General features: G+C 33.9%; 1 protein-coding gene across 1 annotated transcript in view; it reads left to right on the top strand.

Annotated features, from left to right (window-relative positions):
• The window catches only part of MAP3K2 (mitogen-activated protein kinase kinase kinase 2), a 39071-nt gene that overhangs the window by 13615 nt on the left and 9061 nt on the right, over positions 1–16395 (top strand). Inside the window, exons 2-12 of the mRNA XM_026708098.2 lie at positions 4151–4213; positions 4563–4681; positions 5001–5041; positions 6675–6774; positions 9963–10076; positions 11146–11233; positions 13149–13267; positions 13427–13506; positions 13620–13687; positions 14894–14983; positions 15922–16128. Of these exons, the coding sequence (XP_026563883.1) occupies positions 4210–4213; positions 4563–4681; positions 5001–5041; positions 6675–6774; positions 9963–10076; positions 11146–11233; positions 13149–13267; positions 13427–13506; positions 13620–13687; positions 14894–14983; positions 15922–16128 (1030 nt within the window). The 5' untranslated portion in view covers positions 4151–4209. The remainder of the gene's footprint in view (positions 1–4150; positions 4214–4562; positions 4682–5000; positions 5042–6674; positions 6775–9962; positions 10077–11145; positions 11234–13148; positions 13268–13426; positions 13507–13619; positions 13688–14893; positions 14984–15921; positions 16129–16395) is intronic.

Here is a 16395-nt window from a genome sequence, read left to right as displayed (position 1 = left end):
TGAAGCATTTTCTTATAATATACAAAAAGGAACAAACAGTTAGATATGGTGAAATATTGAATGAAAAGGGTGAACTTAAATCTATGCAAAAACTAGAGGAACAAGGTATAAAGATGAATTGGTTTTCATATGCGCAAATACACTCAAGGTATGATAAAGATTCTAAAACAGAAGGTTTCTATGATAAACTGACTGACTTAGATAAGATTTTGACAAGTACTGATGAAAAGGTGATTTAAAAATTGTATGGATATCTATTAGAAATTAAACTAGAAGAACAAGTTAAAGAAACTATGATTGCTTGGGGGAAGAATTTTGGATATGGGATTGATTTAGAGAAATGGCAAAAATTGTGGTCTCAAAATTATAAAATGACAATGTCAATAGCATATAAAGAAAATTTGTATAAGATGTTTTACAGGTGGCATTTTCCCCCACAAGAATAGCAAGAATGTTCAAGAATAAATCCGAAAAATGTTGGAAATGTCATCAGACACCTGGCTCATATTACCATATGTGGTGGACTTGTGCGGATGCTAAAAAATACTGGACTAAAATCCACATGTGGTTGGAAAAAATGACAAAAAAACATATAGACTTGAAACCAGAGATATTTTTATTGGGAATTTTACCTGAAATATATAGTAAAGACTTGAAATACCTGATTGTAAATGTATTAACAGAGGCTAGGATTGTATTTGCTAAAAACTGGAAAAATGAGAAAATACCATACAGGAGGAAATCATTTAGAAAATATTGGAATGGGCTGAAATGAGTAGATTTGAGTAGACATTTGAAATTAGAGAACAAGAGGATAAACAATTTTATAAAATTTGGGATCTTTTCTATCAATGGTTAGACAATAAAGTACAGTAATGAATTATGTAGACTTTTAGAAAATAATAAATATACAAAGATGTACTTCTTTCTTATTATATCTACAAAATGATTTTAGGATAGATTTGGGATGGTAATATGAGCTGTTATAAGATCTAAGTAAATTATGGTTATCTTGTAAAATATGAATGAATAAAAGTAGTCAAATGGTTGATTAATAATGATACTAAGGTATTTAATTTTTGATTGACAATATGAGATTATATGTAATGTAATTGTAATTGAAGACTACGAAATGGAAGCACAAAACAATTTGTAAACCAACCGGCACACTGTATGTACACCTATGGAAGATAGCTTGATGTTTTTATGTTTTGTTTGTTTATGTTTGTTTTTAAAAACCAATAAAATTTGGAAAAAAAGAAAGATCTGAGTTACATGTCCCATAATCCCATATCATAACCATGTTGGCAACGTGCTTTATTAGTGCTAAAGTCCAGCTGCAAATGTTTTAAAACAGTAGTCTGTGGTGAATATGTTTGAAAGTATGAATGTATATGAGAGGGGAGGAGAAGAATTACTCTTTTCCTTTTATTATAGTTAATTGGTGTCAGCCATTTTGTAAGTATTTTTATACAAAATCAGCTTTTCTCATACAGCTGGATAAACCATTCCATTCATAAACCATGCTTTATGAATCACTCCTCAGAACCTCCTTTTTAAAATGACAAGATAGCCTTAAATACTGAGGAATTGGTATCGTTTTTTCACACTTCCTTCAGTCTAAGCATGCTGCTTCTTTGAACAGTATAGCTTCAATGTCCTTCTGACCACAGTGTTCAAAGGGGTGTTAACAAACAATTCTTAAGAGTGGCAGTCATGTATTATACTGGTTGCTTATTTGAGATCTTCACATTGAGCAGGGTTTTCCAATTGCAGTGCAGCAAATAAGCATGGCTGGAGGATAATTTCCTTCCTTCTGCTCTTTGAAAACTGAATCAGTGATTTGAGATACATCCAGAACAAATAAGCAAACACTATTACTATCAAATTACAAATATTCAGCTGTTCCCTTGATGTCAGAATAAAATTAATGTTGATGTTAGTCTAATCTCCCATAGAAGAATATTCCATAGTTTTAGTACCACACTTGAAACACCCGTTTCTCACTTTATGCAAACTTGTGGTGGACACTTGGTGGGATCCAGGAGAAGAACCTTTTCTGCCTTGACCTCCACCCTTTGGGACATGGGACATCTTGCCACCAGAGGTGAGATTTTCCCACTCTCGTCTGACCTTCGATAAAAGCCTTAAAACCTGGCTATGCCAGTTGGCATAGAACCTTGAAGGAGTAGCTCCAGGCTGGAGGAGGTTGGTGCAGTAACAGCGAAGATGCCACTGCTGTTCCGCTCCAAACCCATGATTGTTTTAAATTGCTCTTAATCCTCTGCAATTTTAATTCATTTTTATATTTAGAATTATTTTTATGTCTGTGTTTTTTAAACATTGTAAACTGCCAGAGTTCTCTCAAACAATGAGATAGGTGGCATACAAATTTAATAAATAATAAATAAATAAAACAGTGTTCCCTCCAGCTGCCATTATCTTCCTGAAAGTCAACCAATGCATATGGTAAATTTTAGTCATCTTAAGAGAGGGTTTATTTATTTATTTATTTATAAAGTTTATAAGACTGTCTAACTCAAATAGCATGGTTCTGGGTAGTATACTGCATAAATAACAATAAATCAAAAAATAAGAAAAAACCCATAGAACAATAAATGGACAATATATAAATGTAAAATGGTGATGAATCACAACAAAACAACTATGGTGGGACTCACATCCTTAGTAGACCTGGGGGCAAAGGCAAGTCTTAATAGGCTTCCTAGAGGCAAGAAAAGTTGGGAATTGCATATTGGGTGGGGGTGGAAGCAGGTATAAAGACATAAAAGATATGCTTCCTAGGTTGCATAAGATAATGGCAAGATTTAAAAGAAGGGTCCTGGAGCACACAAACTATTGTGGCCATTTTCTCCATAATTGGGAATTACTGGGTTTGGTGAACTCAACCAAAATTGATCAAAAGTAGCATTGGTTAAAATGACTTAGGGAGGATGCATAGGTGACATACTGCTTTTCAAAGAGGAATTCAACCATCTGGGTTATGACATTTATTTGAGCAGAGCCTCAAAGCAGACACATGGTTTCTGTCTTCTGTATTTGGCTTGTTTATAAAAATACTATTTAGTAATTCAGTGCAAAATTATAAGACAGTCTGATGTTATTTATACACATTTAGGAATGAAACCAATCAGAAAAATTAAGTGATCATTATGTAAAGTTGATGTAGGAATATAAGAAACTATGTCCAGGAAGGTGAGGAGACTAACTGTTGTACTACATTTACTATAGTTTGGTATGGGAAAGCTTTATAGAAAGACATACTTCATTTACTTCAATCATTCTAGAGAACTAAACACATATGAAAGGATGTCAAGCTGTTCCCTAGCTGGATGGTAAACATATACTACTAGGGAAGTTCAGTTTAGCTTATGACCAAAGTACAAGTAACGCACAAACAAGGTACAAGACAGGGTTAAAATACATTAACATAATGACCACTAGCATCTAATAAATGAAATCCAAGATTTGTAAACGTTAAAATATTAAATATAATGTCTAAGATTGCAGCAAGATAATGAGCAAATAAAATTGAAGATAGGGTTAAAATGCATTTTTAGAATGGGCTAACTAGCATCTAATTAATAAATAAAATCCAGGCTACGGCCTTTATTAGATCATAATATAAACACTAAAATTACATTAAATATAAAGCATCTGAAATTTGGGGTATGTACTATAGCAGGAGTCCCTAACCTGGGCCCTGGAGCGGTACTGATCTGTGGCCTATTAGGAATTGGGCTGCACAGCTGGAGGTGAGTGGTGAATGAGCAAAACTGGATGTGCGGGATTTAGGTTGTGCTCTCCCCCTCCCCCTCCCTAGTGCCAAAAATGTTGGCAATTGCTGCACGACAGGATCCATCAGGGTTCAATGGATCCTTTGCTTCAGGGCTTGTTTTGCTTGTTTTATTCTATCTTTTGGACTGTGGAGGGAGAGTATTCTTACTTGAAAAGGTTGAATTCAACAACCTTGATCCATGCATGTACCATAGATTGAAAGTTGTCCTAAAAAATTAATGATGCTAAGCCTCTAGGAAAAAAGTTGGTTTAGCCAAAAGTTTATAGAAGCTTGACACTTTTATCATACCTGCCTCATTTCATTTTCATTTATCTTTTCTTATTTGTTTAGACAATAAAAGAATTCTAATGGGTGCACTATTCTGAAATTCGGTTTTGCTGGATGCCATTATGGGTGAGTTCCTGAGGTTACTAAGGTTTCAAACATATGCCTGGGAATTTAATAATCAAATACTGAATTTAAATAGTAAATGATGAGTAATATTAAAACTCTATTGGAGTTCTTTTAAATCACATAAATATATGAATAGAATAAAATACAATTGTTGCTGAAATAAAATATAAATGAAAGAAGGAACACCACCAGAATTAGTATCTGTTGAGTTCCGTATTATGAACGTTCTTAAAGTTACAATGCAAGCTATCCTTAGATTCTACTTATGCTTCTTAATTGATTAGTTTTTTACGATTTTTAAAAACTCAGTTTGACAGTACATTTCCTTGTTTCATTTTTATTTAAATAGATGAACAGCAAGCTTTGAATTCAATCATGCAGGATTTGGCAGTTCTTCATAAGGCAAGTCGTCCTGCTTTGCCGCTTCAAGAAATGGGAAAGGGAAAGTTAACTTCACCCAAAAAGCAGGTAATAATATAATGTGTTTGCCTAGCACAGTGAAGAATTTTTGCCTATAATTTTTATATGATTTGTAGTATGTATATTTTAAAAATTGAAATGAAATGGTTTTAAAATTATATAACAGACTTTAAACATATGTGTTGTATATACGAGTTTATTTTCTGTGTGTTCTTTCTAATCATTATAACTAATAATGCTTCAAAAGACTGGAGAAAATTCATATACAATCTTTGCCTCCAGATACATATTTTTATAAGCTTCTGGAAAAAACACCTTTATCAATGCCACTGAACACAATAAATAAGTTTATATAATTCTCTTACAGAATGATGTACGAGTCAAATTTGAACATCGAGGAGAAAAAAGGTAAATGAATTCATTTTAGAAATTTTTTGTTATTTTCTGAATACGATAACTTTTTAAAATTTTTCACTGTTTCATAAGTTTATAGAATCTTAACTTAATTTAAAACTACTTCAAGATTGACTCAGAGAAGGCTGTAAAACACTGTGAAGTGGTATATAAGTCTAAATGCTATTGCTATTGCCTACCTAATCAGTCTTTGAAAACTATAACCATAATTCATTTTTTAAAAAGTCCTGTACAGGTTATGGATGCAGTTGCTTCAGGAACTTCCATCACTTAAACAGTGAAGTCATAGATGCAATGTTACATAACTACTCTGTTTAGCAATGACAATTCCAGCAGCCCCAGTAATTGTACTAACCCCAAGACTGTGGGTCATTAAGTGGGAAGAGTTGGGAGTCCTAGGCAAGCAGGCTAGCAGGCAGAATGGGCAGAGCCTCTGAAGTGCAGGCAGGTGGGCAGGTGCGAGGGAGGACAGGAAATGACATAAGCAGGTACTCTAGAGTGCAGATTAACATGCTGCAAATAGGTGCTATGGAGCACAGGCAAATGATGGGGAAGGGTGTTGCAGGTGAGTGTCAGTGGGTGGCAGGGATATATTGTAGGCAGGTACTATAGAACTCAGGCAGGTAAAAAAGCGGCAAGTGTGACTTTCGACATTATTCAGGCTCCCCATTAGCTTTGCTTCAGGAAAGCTGGTAGGGAGTGTTGGAAATCATGATTATGTGACCGTGAGGATGCTGCAATGACTGGAATTCTGAAGACCTGTCGTAAAGTCCCCTTGTTCAGCACTTTTGTAATTTGGAACAGTCACTGAACAAGTGTCATAACCCAATGACCACCTATAAATGTATGAGGATTTTTGTTTTATTTTGAATTTCTGCTTAAAGAATAGATGAAATAGTATTGCAATTCTTGAGTTTTTATTTCAGTCCAAGATAGCTAGATAGCTAGACAGACAGATAGTGTTTTCTAGGATGGTTACATAAGATGTTAACTACAAATATAACAACAGAAATGTGGTAAGATTCAGGTTATTTTGGCAAACCAGTGCTAAAATACAGGTGTATTATATTCCATATGAAATTGTAAATCACATAGTACAAATTATTTTTAACATAGAAATTAATTCCGAGAATGCTTGAGTTAAAATGTTGCAAATTAGTTTAATTAAAAGTATAGTTTTAACTCAGTTTATCCTATTATACTTGTAATACTGGGAAATCTGTATAAGCCTAGCAAAATAATCTTTTCACTGTCCATTAGCTCTTTAGTCTCCTTCTATAGTGTAAAGAAATAAGGTATAATTTGGTAATTGCACTGTGCAATATTTTGAGATAATGTTATATCCACCAGTAGTCATTGACTTGGAATAATTGAAGTTGAAATTTCTCTCTTTGGAAGGAAAGGGATAAGCCTATATTTGGTCCTTTGTAGAGGCAAAGAAAGGAACAAGAGCTCGATCCTCCATTACAATAAAATTCAACTCCTGTATTTAATTGTTGGGAAAAGTGGTTTGCCTTTTCTTTATTTCAAGATGGCACTGGAAATAAGTTGGACTTTCATAATTATAATTTGTAATTGATTTCATTTCTGTAGATTATTTATAATAAAGTTGTATCCTACTTTATAGAATCCTACAGTTTTCTAGACCTATCAAGCTAGAAGATCTTGCATCAAAAGCTAAAGTTGCCTTTGGACAGTCCATGAATTTGTATTACAGCAATAATGAGGTAAAATAATGATTTTTAGACTGTTCTTTGTAATGTTGATATAGTGAAAACTTGGTGACAAGACTACTTGAAGCTCTAGGACATATTTAGAGGTTTGCAGTGTGTTACGCTCCATGTTGGGCCATTCATACTGTGGCTTTTTGCTTTCAAAAAAATATTTTTTTTATCAAATAATGTGTTGATGTAATAATTTTTTTCAGTGTGTTTTGGAAAACAGGAAAACAAAACACACATATTTAGTATTATGTCTATTTTTAAAGAAGTGTAATACAACTTCTTTGGAAGGTATGATTGGGAAATAAAATGTATGTTATTAAATATAAAATTTATGAATTGGTTAGAGTTTGCAGAATATGATCACTGTATAACCCAGAAGCAACAACCTTGTCTATAATAAGACATTAAAAATTGAGATATCTTTCAGTAACACTATATCATTACTAAATAAACAATTAAGAGGAAGATTGAACAACAGTAACAAGCAGTTCATCTTACCTTTCTGACTGTATCTAGGCAGAATGCTAGAAATGCCATACCTTTTAAAGTAATTTCTGTAAGGGTTGGCAGAAACTATTCATAATTACAGGTTTTCTGTTCTTCATACTGTTTGCCATTCTAGTTACTTGATGATGCCTTACCCTTCTCTAAATCTGTATTTTTCATTAATTCAACTAATTTAAGTTTGGCAAAGTACTATAGTTAAGACTAGCTATCAGGACCCCTAGACCTACCTTTGGCACAAAACCAGCTGAATGACTTTGGTCCAGTTATTCCTTCTTAGCCTTAGGAAAGAGGCAATGGCAAACCACTTCAAAAAAAACCTTGCCAAGAAAACTGCAAAGAACTAGTCCAGTGATGGCTAACCTTTTCAGCTTGGTGTGTCGAAAATCGGGAAAAAGTGTAGCCTTCCTCGGGTTGTGTGTCAGTTCAAGAAATATCAATAATTTGGTAATATTTGCAGCCCTAATAAAGAAAGAGTTATATTTTTAATATATTTATTATGTTTATTAGTTCAAAAAGCTAAAAGTTTTGGAGATTTTTTTTGGGAGGGTTTGGATGGTGAGAAGCAAGAACTGCAAGAGCTGCTATGGAGGCAATTAAAGCTTAGAGGAGCTAGGGAGGGGCTGAATGCTGCAGACTAGACATCCAAGCGTTTTACAGTGGGAGAGAAGAAGGGAGAGCCACAAAGACAGAAATGCAGATTTTAGTATTAATTGAACTTACAGGACAGTCACCCGATGCTGCTTATCGTGAGCACTGTGTCTGGTTGTTGTGGTGCAGTCCTCCTGCGATGTTTATGACAGACTGGGCTGGGGTGATCACACAGGGCTGGGAAACTCGTTTCCCTGATCTCAGGGCTGCAGGTGCAGGATGTGGGGATCGGAAGGCCACCTTACAGGGCTGTGAACCTCATGGATCTCCTTTCCTCCTGTAGCGTTCCTGAGGTAATGAAACTGACAAACCTCAGTTTATGGCGGTTAAAACTGGTTCTCTGCTGCAAAGATCTCGCGGCAGCGGTGACACCATGCCTCCACGCAACAAGCAGGGAGCAGGGATTGGAGCAGAGCACAGGCAGCCTCTAAATGTGCAGGTTTTCCCCACACCAACAGGCGTGTCAGTCAAAGTGCCTCAGCGTGTCACGAGTGATACGCATGTCATAGGTTAGCATCACTGAACTAGTCCAAGTAGTTGCCAGGAATCAGTACTGAGCTTAAGGCAGAAACAGATTTTTTTAAAAATATGATAGGTTTGCCGCCTTGAGTTCTTTATAAAAATGATAAAGGCAGTATGTAAATAAATAAATAATCCATCTTTAGTTTGTGAAATAGTTAATTAAATTTCAAACTATAAAATGTTAACATATATGTTTACATTGAAGTTTGTTGTTTTTCAGGAACTCAGATAATCGGGTAAAACAAAAAAGTTCTCTTTTTTGCAGAGTTGATAAAATAGATAATAGATAATAATGATACTAAAATAATTATTAAATATTGTTTAATAGTTAAATATAGTTAAGGAACCATTATTTATTTATTTGTTTGTTTGTTTTGTATCCTGCTTTTATTTTTATAAATAACTCAAGGAGGTGAACATATCGAACACACTTTCCTTTGCCTGCCCCCCACCCCCAACAACAACAAACATTGGACCAAGAAAGAGTTACAGGCCCAAAGTCTTGCACCTGACTTTCATAGCTAAGGCAGGACTTGAATTCATGGTTTGTAGCCTGGTGCCTTAACAACTAGACCAAACTGGTTCTCTTAATATCTAGTATTTTAGTATTGTTTTTGGTATTTTTTATTTTATTTTAGTATTGTAGTATTAAAAAAAACCACCCAGCATTTGCATCGCTGTTATAGAAACTTAGAATATTTGATCAGATTGTTCAAAGTCCTTTTTCTTGCTCCTTTATGGAGAAAATAATAGTTGACATGACAACAATAGCACTTTTCATCAGTGCAATGCTGCAAATCAGATGTGGATTTATTTTTCTTTTACCTAGTTCCCTCCATGTATTAAGAGGTCTTAATTTATTATACCTCACTTAATTTCAAAAACTATAGCCATAAAGAACATATGCATCTTTAGCAAGTAGCATTTGGGATATGGGAAAATCTGGTTAATTTTTACCATGGTTACATATTTCTACTGATAACAGATCCTACTTAGCCAAATTGTCATAATTAAATATTGTTTTTATGGCTCATTTTTACCCTTTTTCTAGCATGATATCCCTTAGTTCCGCTAAATACTAATTATTGAAGATAGTTGGTGTTGCTACCAGGGGTGGGTTTCTACTGGTTCTGTCCACCTCTGTAGAACCGGTAGCTCTGAAGAGCAGCAGACATAGAACCGGTTCTATGTCTGCTGATGTTTTTGCCCACCCGCCCACCTGGGCTCTTACTTGACCTTTATTTCCTGCTTTTTCAACTTCAGCTGCGTGCGAGGCACAGCTGCAATTAAAAAAGCAGGAAAAAAGGGCTTTTTCCAAGGCTGCTTCTCTGCACGCAGTGTGCTGATGACGATTTACAGGCGGGCAGCCTCGTAAATCACCGAACTGGTAATTAACCCTGTTGGATCCCACCCCTGGTTGCTACAGTTAATTTTCAGGCCACAAAACCTAATCTGTACATACATTACTTGTATTTAACTTGCACGTTAATCTTGTGACTTTTTCCTTTGTATAGCTGGTAATTCCATTAGCTATCCAGGATGATCTGGACAAAGCTGTGGAGCTCCTTGATCGCAGTGTTCACATGAAGAGCCTCAAGATACTGCTTGTTGCTCATGGAAACACACAGGTGTGTTAAGGCTTTGTGTAAATTTGTATATTGCTATAACACTTTTCCTCTGTTGTTTGCTTGTGACCCCTAACAACCTGATCCCTCTGGAAAATTGCCATCCCCTTCCTTTCTGGAGGAGTATTTGGGTTCTAGTTCCAGAAAGCCACAGAGCTCTTGTTTTCATTAACAGAATTATTTTTGATCAAATCTATAAAAAAGTAATTATTCTTTGGATAATGTCTGCATAAATTGTCATTCCTTGTCTTGAAGCCCCTTAAGTTTGGTTATTCTCATGTGCATATTATCTGTGTTTGCAACTCACAAAATCCAAGTGTTTGTGTGGGTATATGTCGTATAATAAAATTTGATAATGATACACTACATATTGCATGTAATAAACTATGTTCTGCATATTCATAAAGTATTCATGAAATATAAATTGCAGTCACAAAACTCATTATATAATATCATGCTTTTACCTTAAAAGTTAAAAATGTTATTTTTTTTATAGTTGCATCATTAGAACAGGAGAGAGAGATTATAGCCAAAGCCAAAACAGTTTAAAAGATGATGAAAAAATTATATATCAACTATATCTTTATTGTCAACTGCTATCCTTAGTGAGATGTGTGCAGAAATATTCCCAAGTGTGCCATAAACTTTGTTTTCCTGTTTCTAAATCATCTCACTTAATACATTTAACCTTTCGTTCTTGTTGTCATTATAATCTTAACATTTAGAATCTGTGCACTTAGGAAATAATAGCATATTATAATATCTTATTTGAAACAGGGGCAAAAATTTAGGGAAAAGTCCTGTGTCATCAAACTGGAATTTTGTGCCATGCAGTTTTAAATAGCTCTGTCACCTGCAATTCCATCTTCATAAAATTTGTCTAGAAGTCCTCAATCCCTCAGACCCAAATTTGAGGACTATGGAAGGGAGAATAATTAGCTCTACCCATTATCATATGTGGAAGTGGAAATAAACATTAGATGTCAACTACATTTATAACAAAATGTTGCTTCCTTTTTTTACAAGGGTAGAGATTTTTTAAGAGCATAAATAAACATATTTTTCCTTCTAGAATAACATGGATCCCTTGTCATCGTTAGAAGATTTGGATAATACAGTTTTCAGAGTAACAGAAAAGAAAAACAGGAATTCTGTAATAGGTAATAACACTTCATATTTTTTATTTTAAACTGGTGGTTTATTTATTTATTTATGAAACATTTACCCTTCTTTTGGTGCTGCCACAGTAATTTGCAAAAGGCAAGCAATACAAATATTCTTGCACACAAAGACCAGTGATTAATGTGCAGTATGAATCTGGAATAATTGAAAAGTCATAGGAACATTAAACAAGTTAAAACTAAATTCATGTAATACTATAATTTTAACAAGAACAAAGTACAACACCCAAATTTTTTGACTATGGTAATACAGATAGTCCTTGACTTACAACAGTTCATTTAGTGACCATTCAAAGTTACAGTGGCACTGAAAAAAGTTACTTACAACCATTTTTCACACTTTATGACTGTTATAGCACCCCATAGTCAAATTCAGACACTTGGCAATTGACTATCTTGGGGACATGACCTTTTGTGACCTTCTGACAAGCAAAGTCAATGGGAAAACCAGATTCACTTGACAACTATGTCAGTGGTGGGATTCATTTTTTTTTATTACCAGTTCTGTGGGTGTGGCAGGGGAAAGATACTGTAAAATCTCTAGTCAGAGGTGGTATTTGTTGGTTCTCCAAACTATTCCAAATTTCTGCTACCGGTTTTCCAGAACTGGTCAGAATCTGATGAATACCACCTCTGAATTATGTTATTAACTTAATAATTGTAGTGATTCGCTTAACAAATACGGCAAGACAGTGGAATAAGATGGAGTAAATGAAGTAAAATTCACTTAATAAATGTCTTACTTTACAACAGAAATTTTGATGTGACAAAGTCTCAGTGCCTATAGCTTTTTTAAATTAAGTTTTTTATTTCTTTCATGTCCTGCCTATAATTTTCATACTTACACATCTGAAAGCTACCAAAATTAAAGCAGGCAGATTAATCACTTTAGTAGGTTATAAACAAACTTATCATCAAGAATCATTTATTAGTTTAATTTTTAAATCAAATAATATTATTTTTTTCTGATCCTTCAGGTATTATCTATTTCAACAAATGTGAACATCAATAAAAAAAATTCCAAATAGGGTCAGGATGAAAAAAATGTGGAAATAGTGACTAATATTTTATATTTTCTGTGCAATTTATGTCACTTCGTAGACCAGTATCCCACAATTTTGTATTCTGTCGGGGAATTACATATATTCTGCATCAAAAGATTGTCTGAATTAAGGGAAAAGGTATTTTCTATAGTTGTAGGTTTATCTGGAAAAACAGTAAGTTTTGACTACTTAAAAGCAAAACAATAAAAAACCCTTCTATGTTGGAAAACAACAATATTAAATAGAAGTAAAGAATATCATTCTGAAATACTGTGTGAACAAAGGATGAAAAAACAAAAGCATTTTTTTGAAAGTGTACATTCCTCCCTGTTTGTATCGATGTATAAAATATGTCTCCCTCTGAGACTTTATATACCACAAAGAAAATTACCGAAGTACATAATGTATTTCTTTATATTCAAAATTTATCTACATTAAACTAAAGTTACCGTATTTATCGGCGTATAACACGCACAGGCGTATAACACGCATTCCCTTTAAGAGGGAAATTTCAGGAAAAAAATATGCGGCGGGCGCAGCGCTGACATCACGTCACGATGCTGCGCCGCCGCTAGGCACTATTGGGAACGGGATCCCTTAAAGAGGATTCCGCTCCCTGGACATCGGCGTATAACATGCATACATCATTTGCCCCCTATTTTCAGGGGGAAAAAGTGCGTGTTATACGCCGATAAATACGGTATTTGCGTATCAGCATGCATAATTTAAAATAATAGAAAATACCTGAAGGATCAGAAGGAAAAGAATATTATTTGATTTAAAAATTAAACTAATAAATGATTCTTAATGGTAAATTTGTTTATAATCTTTTTCCTTTTCCCCCCCAATAGGCTATACTCGTGACAGCAGTTCTCCACCTCCAGGATACATTCCAGATGATCATGTGGCACGGAATGGATCTTTCACTAGTATCAACAGTGAGGGCGAGTTCATTCCAGAAAAAGACTTAGTAAGCATTCTCTTCTACATGCATATCTAGTAGCTTGAGGATTTTTTTTGGCCCCTTTTCTCCTTAAATTTTGGATTAACATTGGACCTCTGATTCCATTTATTGCTATGGCATGAACTAACTGAAATTTTGCAGTACATTTTTGTGCTTTTCTTTCAGATGTTGGATCCATTATCACTGAGTAGCCCTGAAAATTCTGGCTCAGGGAGTTGCCCTTCACTTGATAGCCCTTTAGATGGGTGAGAATTATTTATAATTTATCTTTCTGCTATTCTTTGCAAGTCACAATGTCCTATATTCAGGAGGCTCTTAGTTATTAAGAACTTAATATTGCAATGTTTTGTGTTTCTAGAGAGAACTACCCTAAGTCCCGGATGCCCAGAGCTCAGAGCTATCCTGATAACCATCAAGAATTCTCTGGTAGATAAAAACAAATGGACATTGTTTCAAATATTATTGTTACAAATATTTATATTATAATGTTAAGTACCTATAACTTCACAATATAGCGTTTGAATTAGTCAAAGACTATGGTAGCAAACGCACACGTATATGTAATTCAGCTATATAATCAAAGAAATATCTAAAAATTAAATCAGAAAATAGCAATCATTGCTGAGATGATAAAAAGGATCTTTTTTTTTTTTAGTAAATATATTTATAATTTCAATTTTTTCAAGGTCCTTTGGATATATGCAACTATTCATCTAACTCTGTAAACATATGATGTGTAAACATAAAATACTGACCCTATTTATTTAAGTTATTGCGACCTTCAGAATTGGAGCTGCAGTAAGAATTTTAAAACTTTCAAGCTTTCAGATGATTGACAAAGTTCTCTTCGAATCAAGATAGAATTTAATTTTAGTATACTATGAAGTTGTACTGAATTTCACAGTTGAACTGGAATTTTAATCTAGTGGAGCGAAGCATTTTAAAACCCTCAAAAGATTATAATAAACTCTAAAAGATATGGGAGAAATTTTTAAAACAGATGTTTATTATATTGTAATCTTGTTTTTAAAGGATTAAAAGATCACAAAGTGTGCTTCAGATGTAATAAATGTATGTTCCCACAGTGAAAGAGAATGAACAGAACCCATCACGTTTATCAAGAAGATAATAAAACAATATTCCTTAAACAAACTGGGATATAAATGATGAAATATGTGTATGTATATAGTGTAATATATCATGGTAGTCCCAAAGATACATTTTCAAAAGGCAACTGGAAAGAAAGTTCAGTTGCCTTTTGTAAAAAGCACCTTTGGGACAACCATGACCTGGATGACTGAGAATCTCCATACACATATAGTAGTGTAAAGTCTATAATTCATAGATGAAGAGTCACTCTTAATAGTAAAGGTATATGAATATAAAGAAAAATATTTATGGGGCATAAAATATGCATTAAAATAAGTATGTTGTTTTTAAATAGCAATATGAATATGTTCTCTGTATTCTGCCCCTAATTCAGGAATGACATAGATACAGTATATATTATGAAAAAAAGTGTAGACGTTTATGTATGCTTTTTCTGATTAGAAATTGGGAATGATACATAAATCTTTCTATTCAGTTTTGGCTAATTTATACTGCTTAATGGAATAAAATATTTTTCTTCAGATTATGACCTCCCAGTATTTGAAAAGTTTGTCAAAGGTGGAACTTATCCTCGGTATCATATTTCATACCAACATCAAGAATACAATGATGGTGAGTTGTGGGTCAGCTAACATACCTAGATTTTTCTTCAAATTTTTGGTTTGTTTTACTGTAAATTAAGAGAATCATTCTTGTGTATTAATTTTGGATTTATAAATCTTTGTTTTGTTTTGGAACTAACATTTGTCAGCAGGACCTTTTTAGGGTTGTCACATACAGGCTGCTGCTAATTTTTTTTTTAATTATCTGGGAAAACTTCCAGTTGGTTCTTCAAATTCTTAATGTCCTAAATAACACCCTCAAAATATTACTTGTTTTACCTAAATGTGCCCTTCCATTCATGGAAGAGAATGGAAAAGCTGAAGATCTAATAGGGTCCACAATAAAAGAATGTCAAAATATTTTCATTGCTTTTCTTTGCAACTTCTAGTGTAAGGCCTATGTTGTTCTGGAGAGTTTTCCAGATTGTTAGAGTAGCTTTTCAGTAGATGACAGTGAGAAAGAACAATGTTACAGTATTTATTTGCTTCCTTCTAGAGCATTTCATGAGTCAAGTTCAGTTCATGGCAGCTAATTTCAGATCTGTATGAATTCTGTCTTTTCTTAAATTCACTATTTACAATAAACTAGAGTTTCATCAAGTATGGTATTTAAAAGATCATCAAGGCTATTTACTTTTCTTAGAGCTGAACCTATTATTTACTCACCACCAATAAAAAATATACAGTATTATATTTTAAACCTTCCATGTTTAGAAAATTAAAATCTATTTTTCAAGAAAAGGTGTTTGCTCTAGATACAAAGTATCTACTTTGGTTATCATATGTATTTCTTATTATCAAAAGACCTGAGAGTAATGTGTATTTATGATTGCTTCTCAAATCTGTAATTCTGTCTAATGATCTTTACTGACAGTTCTGTCCAGAACAATGTACTGATAAGTGTGCTTCGTAATACTATGGTGTTGGAATTACCTATAATTTCTGCAGGTCGTAAAACTTTTCCAAGAGTTAGAAGGACCCAAGGAAACTGCTTACGCACTCCAGTAAGTTTCAGTCCAACTGATTATTCATTGAGCACAAGCAGTGGGAGCAGCATTTTCACTCCAGAATATGAAGATGGACGAATGCGGAGAAGAGGAAGTGATATAGAAAATCCTACCTTGACAGTAGTGGACATCAGTCCTCCCAGCCGCTGTAAGGAGAAAAATTCTATCTATTGCCTTGTAATCCCTCATCTAAACTATAATTCCGTTGTTCAAATGGCTAGGTTTTATACACAACTATGAGGAAAATAAATTATCAGAGGAATGGGAATGTATCAGAAGAATAGACTAAAAACAGAAAATCCGACATACATAAGAATGGGCCTTGAAGTGTATAGTACACAGTTAAGCTTTATCAGGAAAGTCCTATGGCTACCTACTGTACATGTTTCTTTAGTAAGAATAATATTTTCTTGAA

Source organism: Pseudonaja textilis, chromosome 1 (genome assembly GCF_049901715.1).
Source record: "Pseudonaja textilis isolate UNSWEBS1 chromosome 1, rPseTex1.2, whole genome shotgun sequence".
In the NCBI taxonomy this organism is placed as follows: Eukaryota; Metazoa; Chordata; class Lepidosauria; order Squamata; family Elapidae; genus Pseudonaja; species Pseudonaja textilis.
This window is presented reverse-complemented; position numbering and strand designations above follow the sequence as displayed.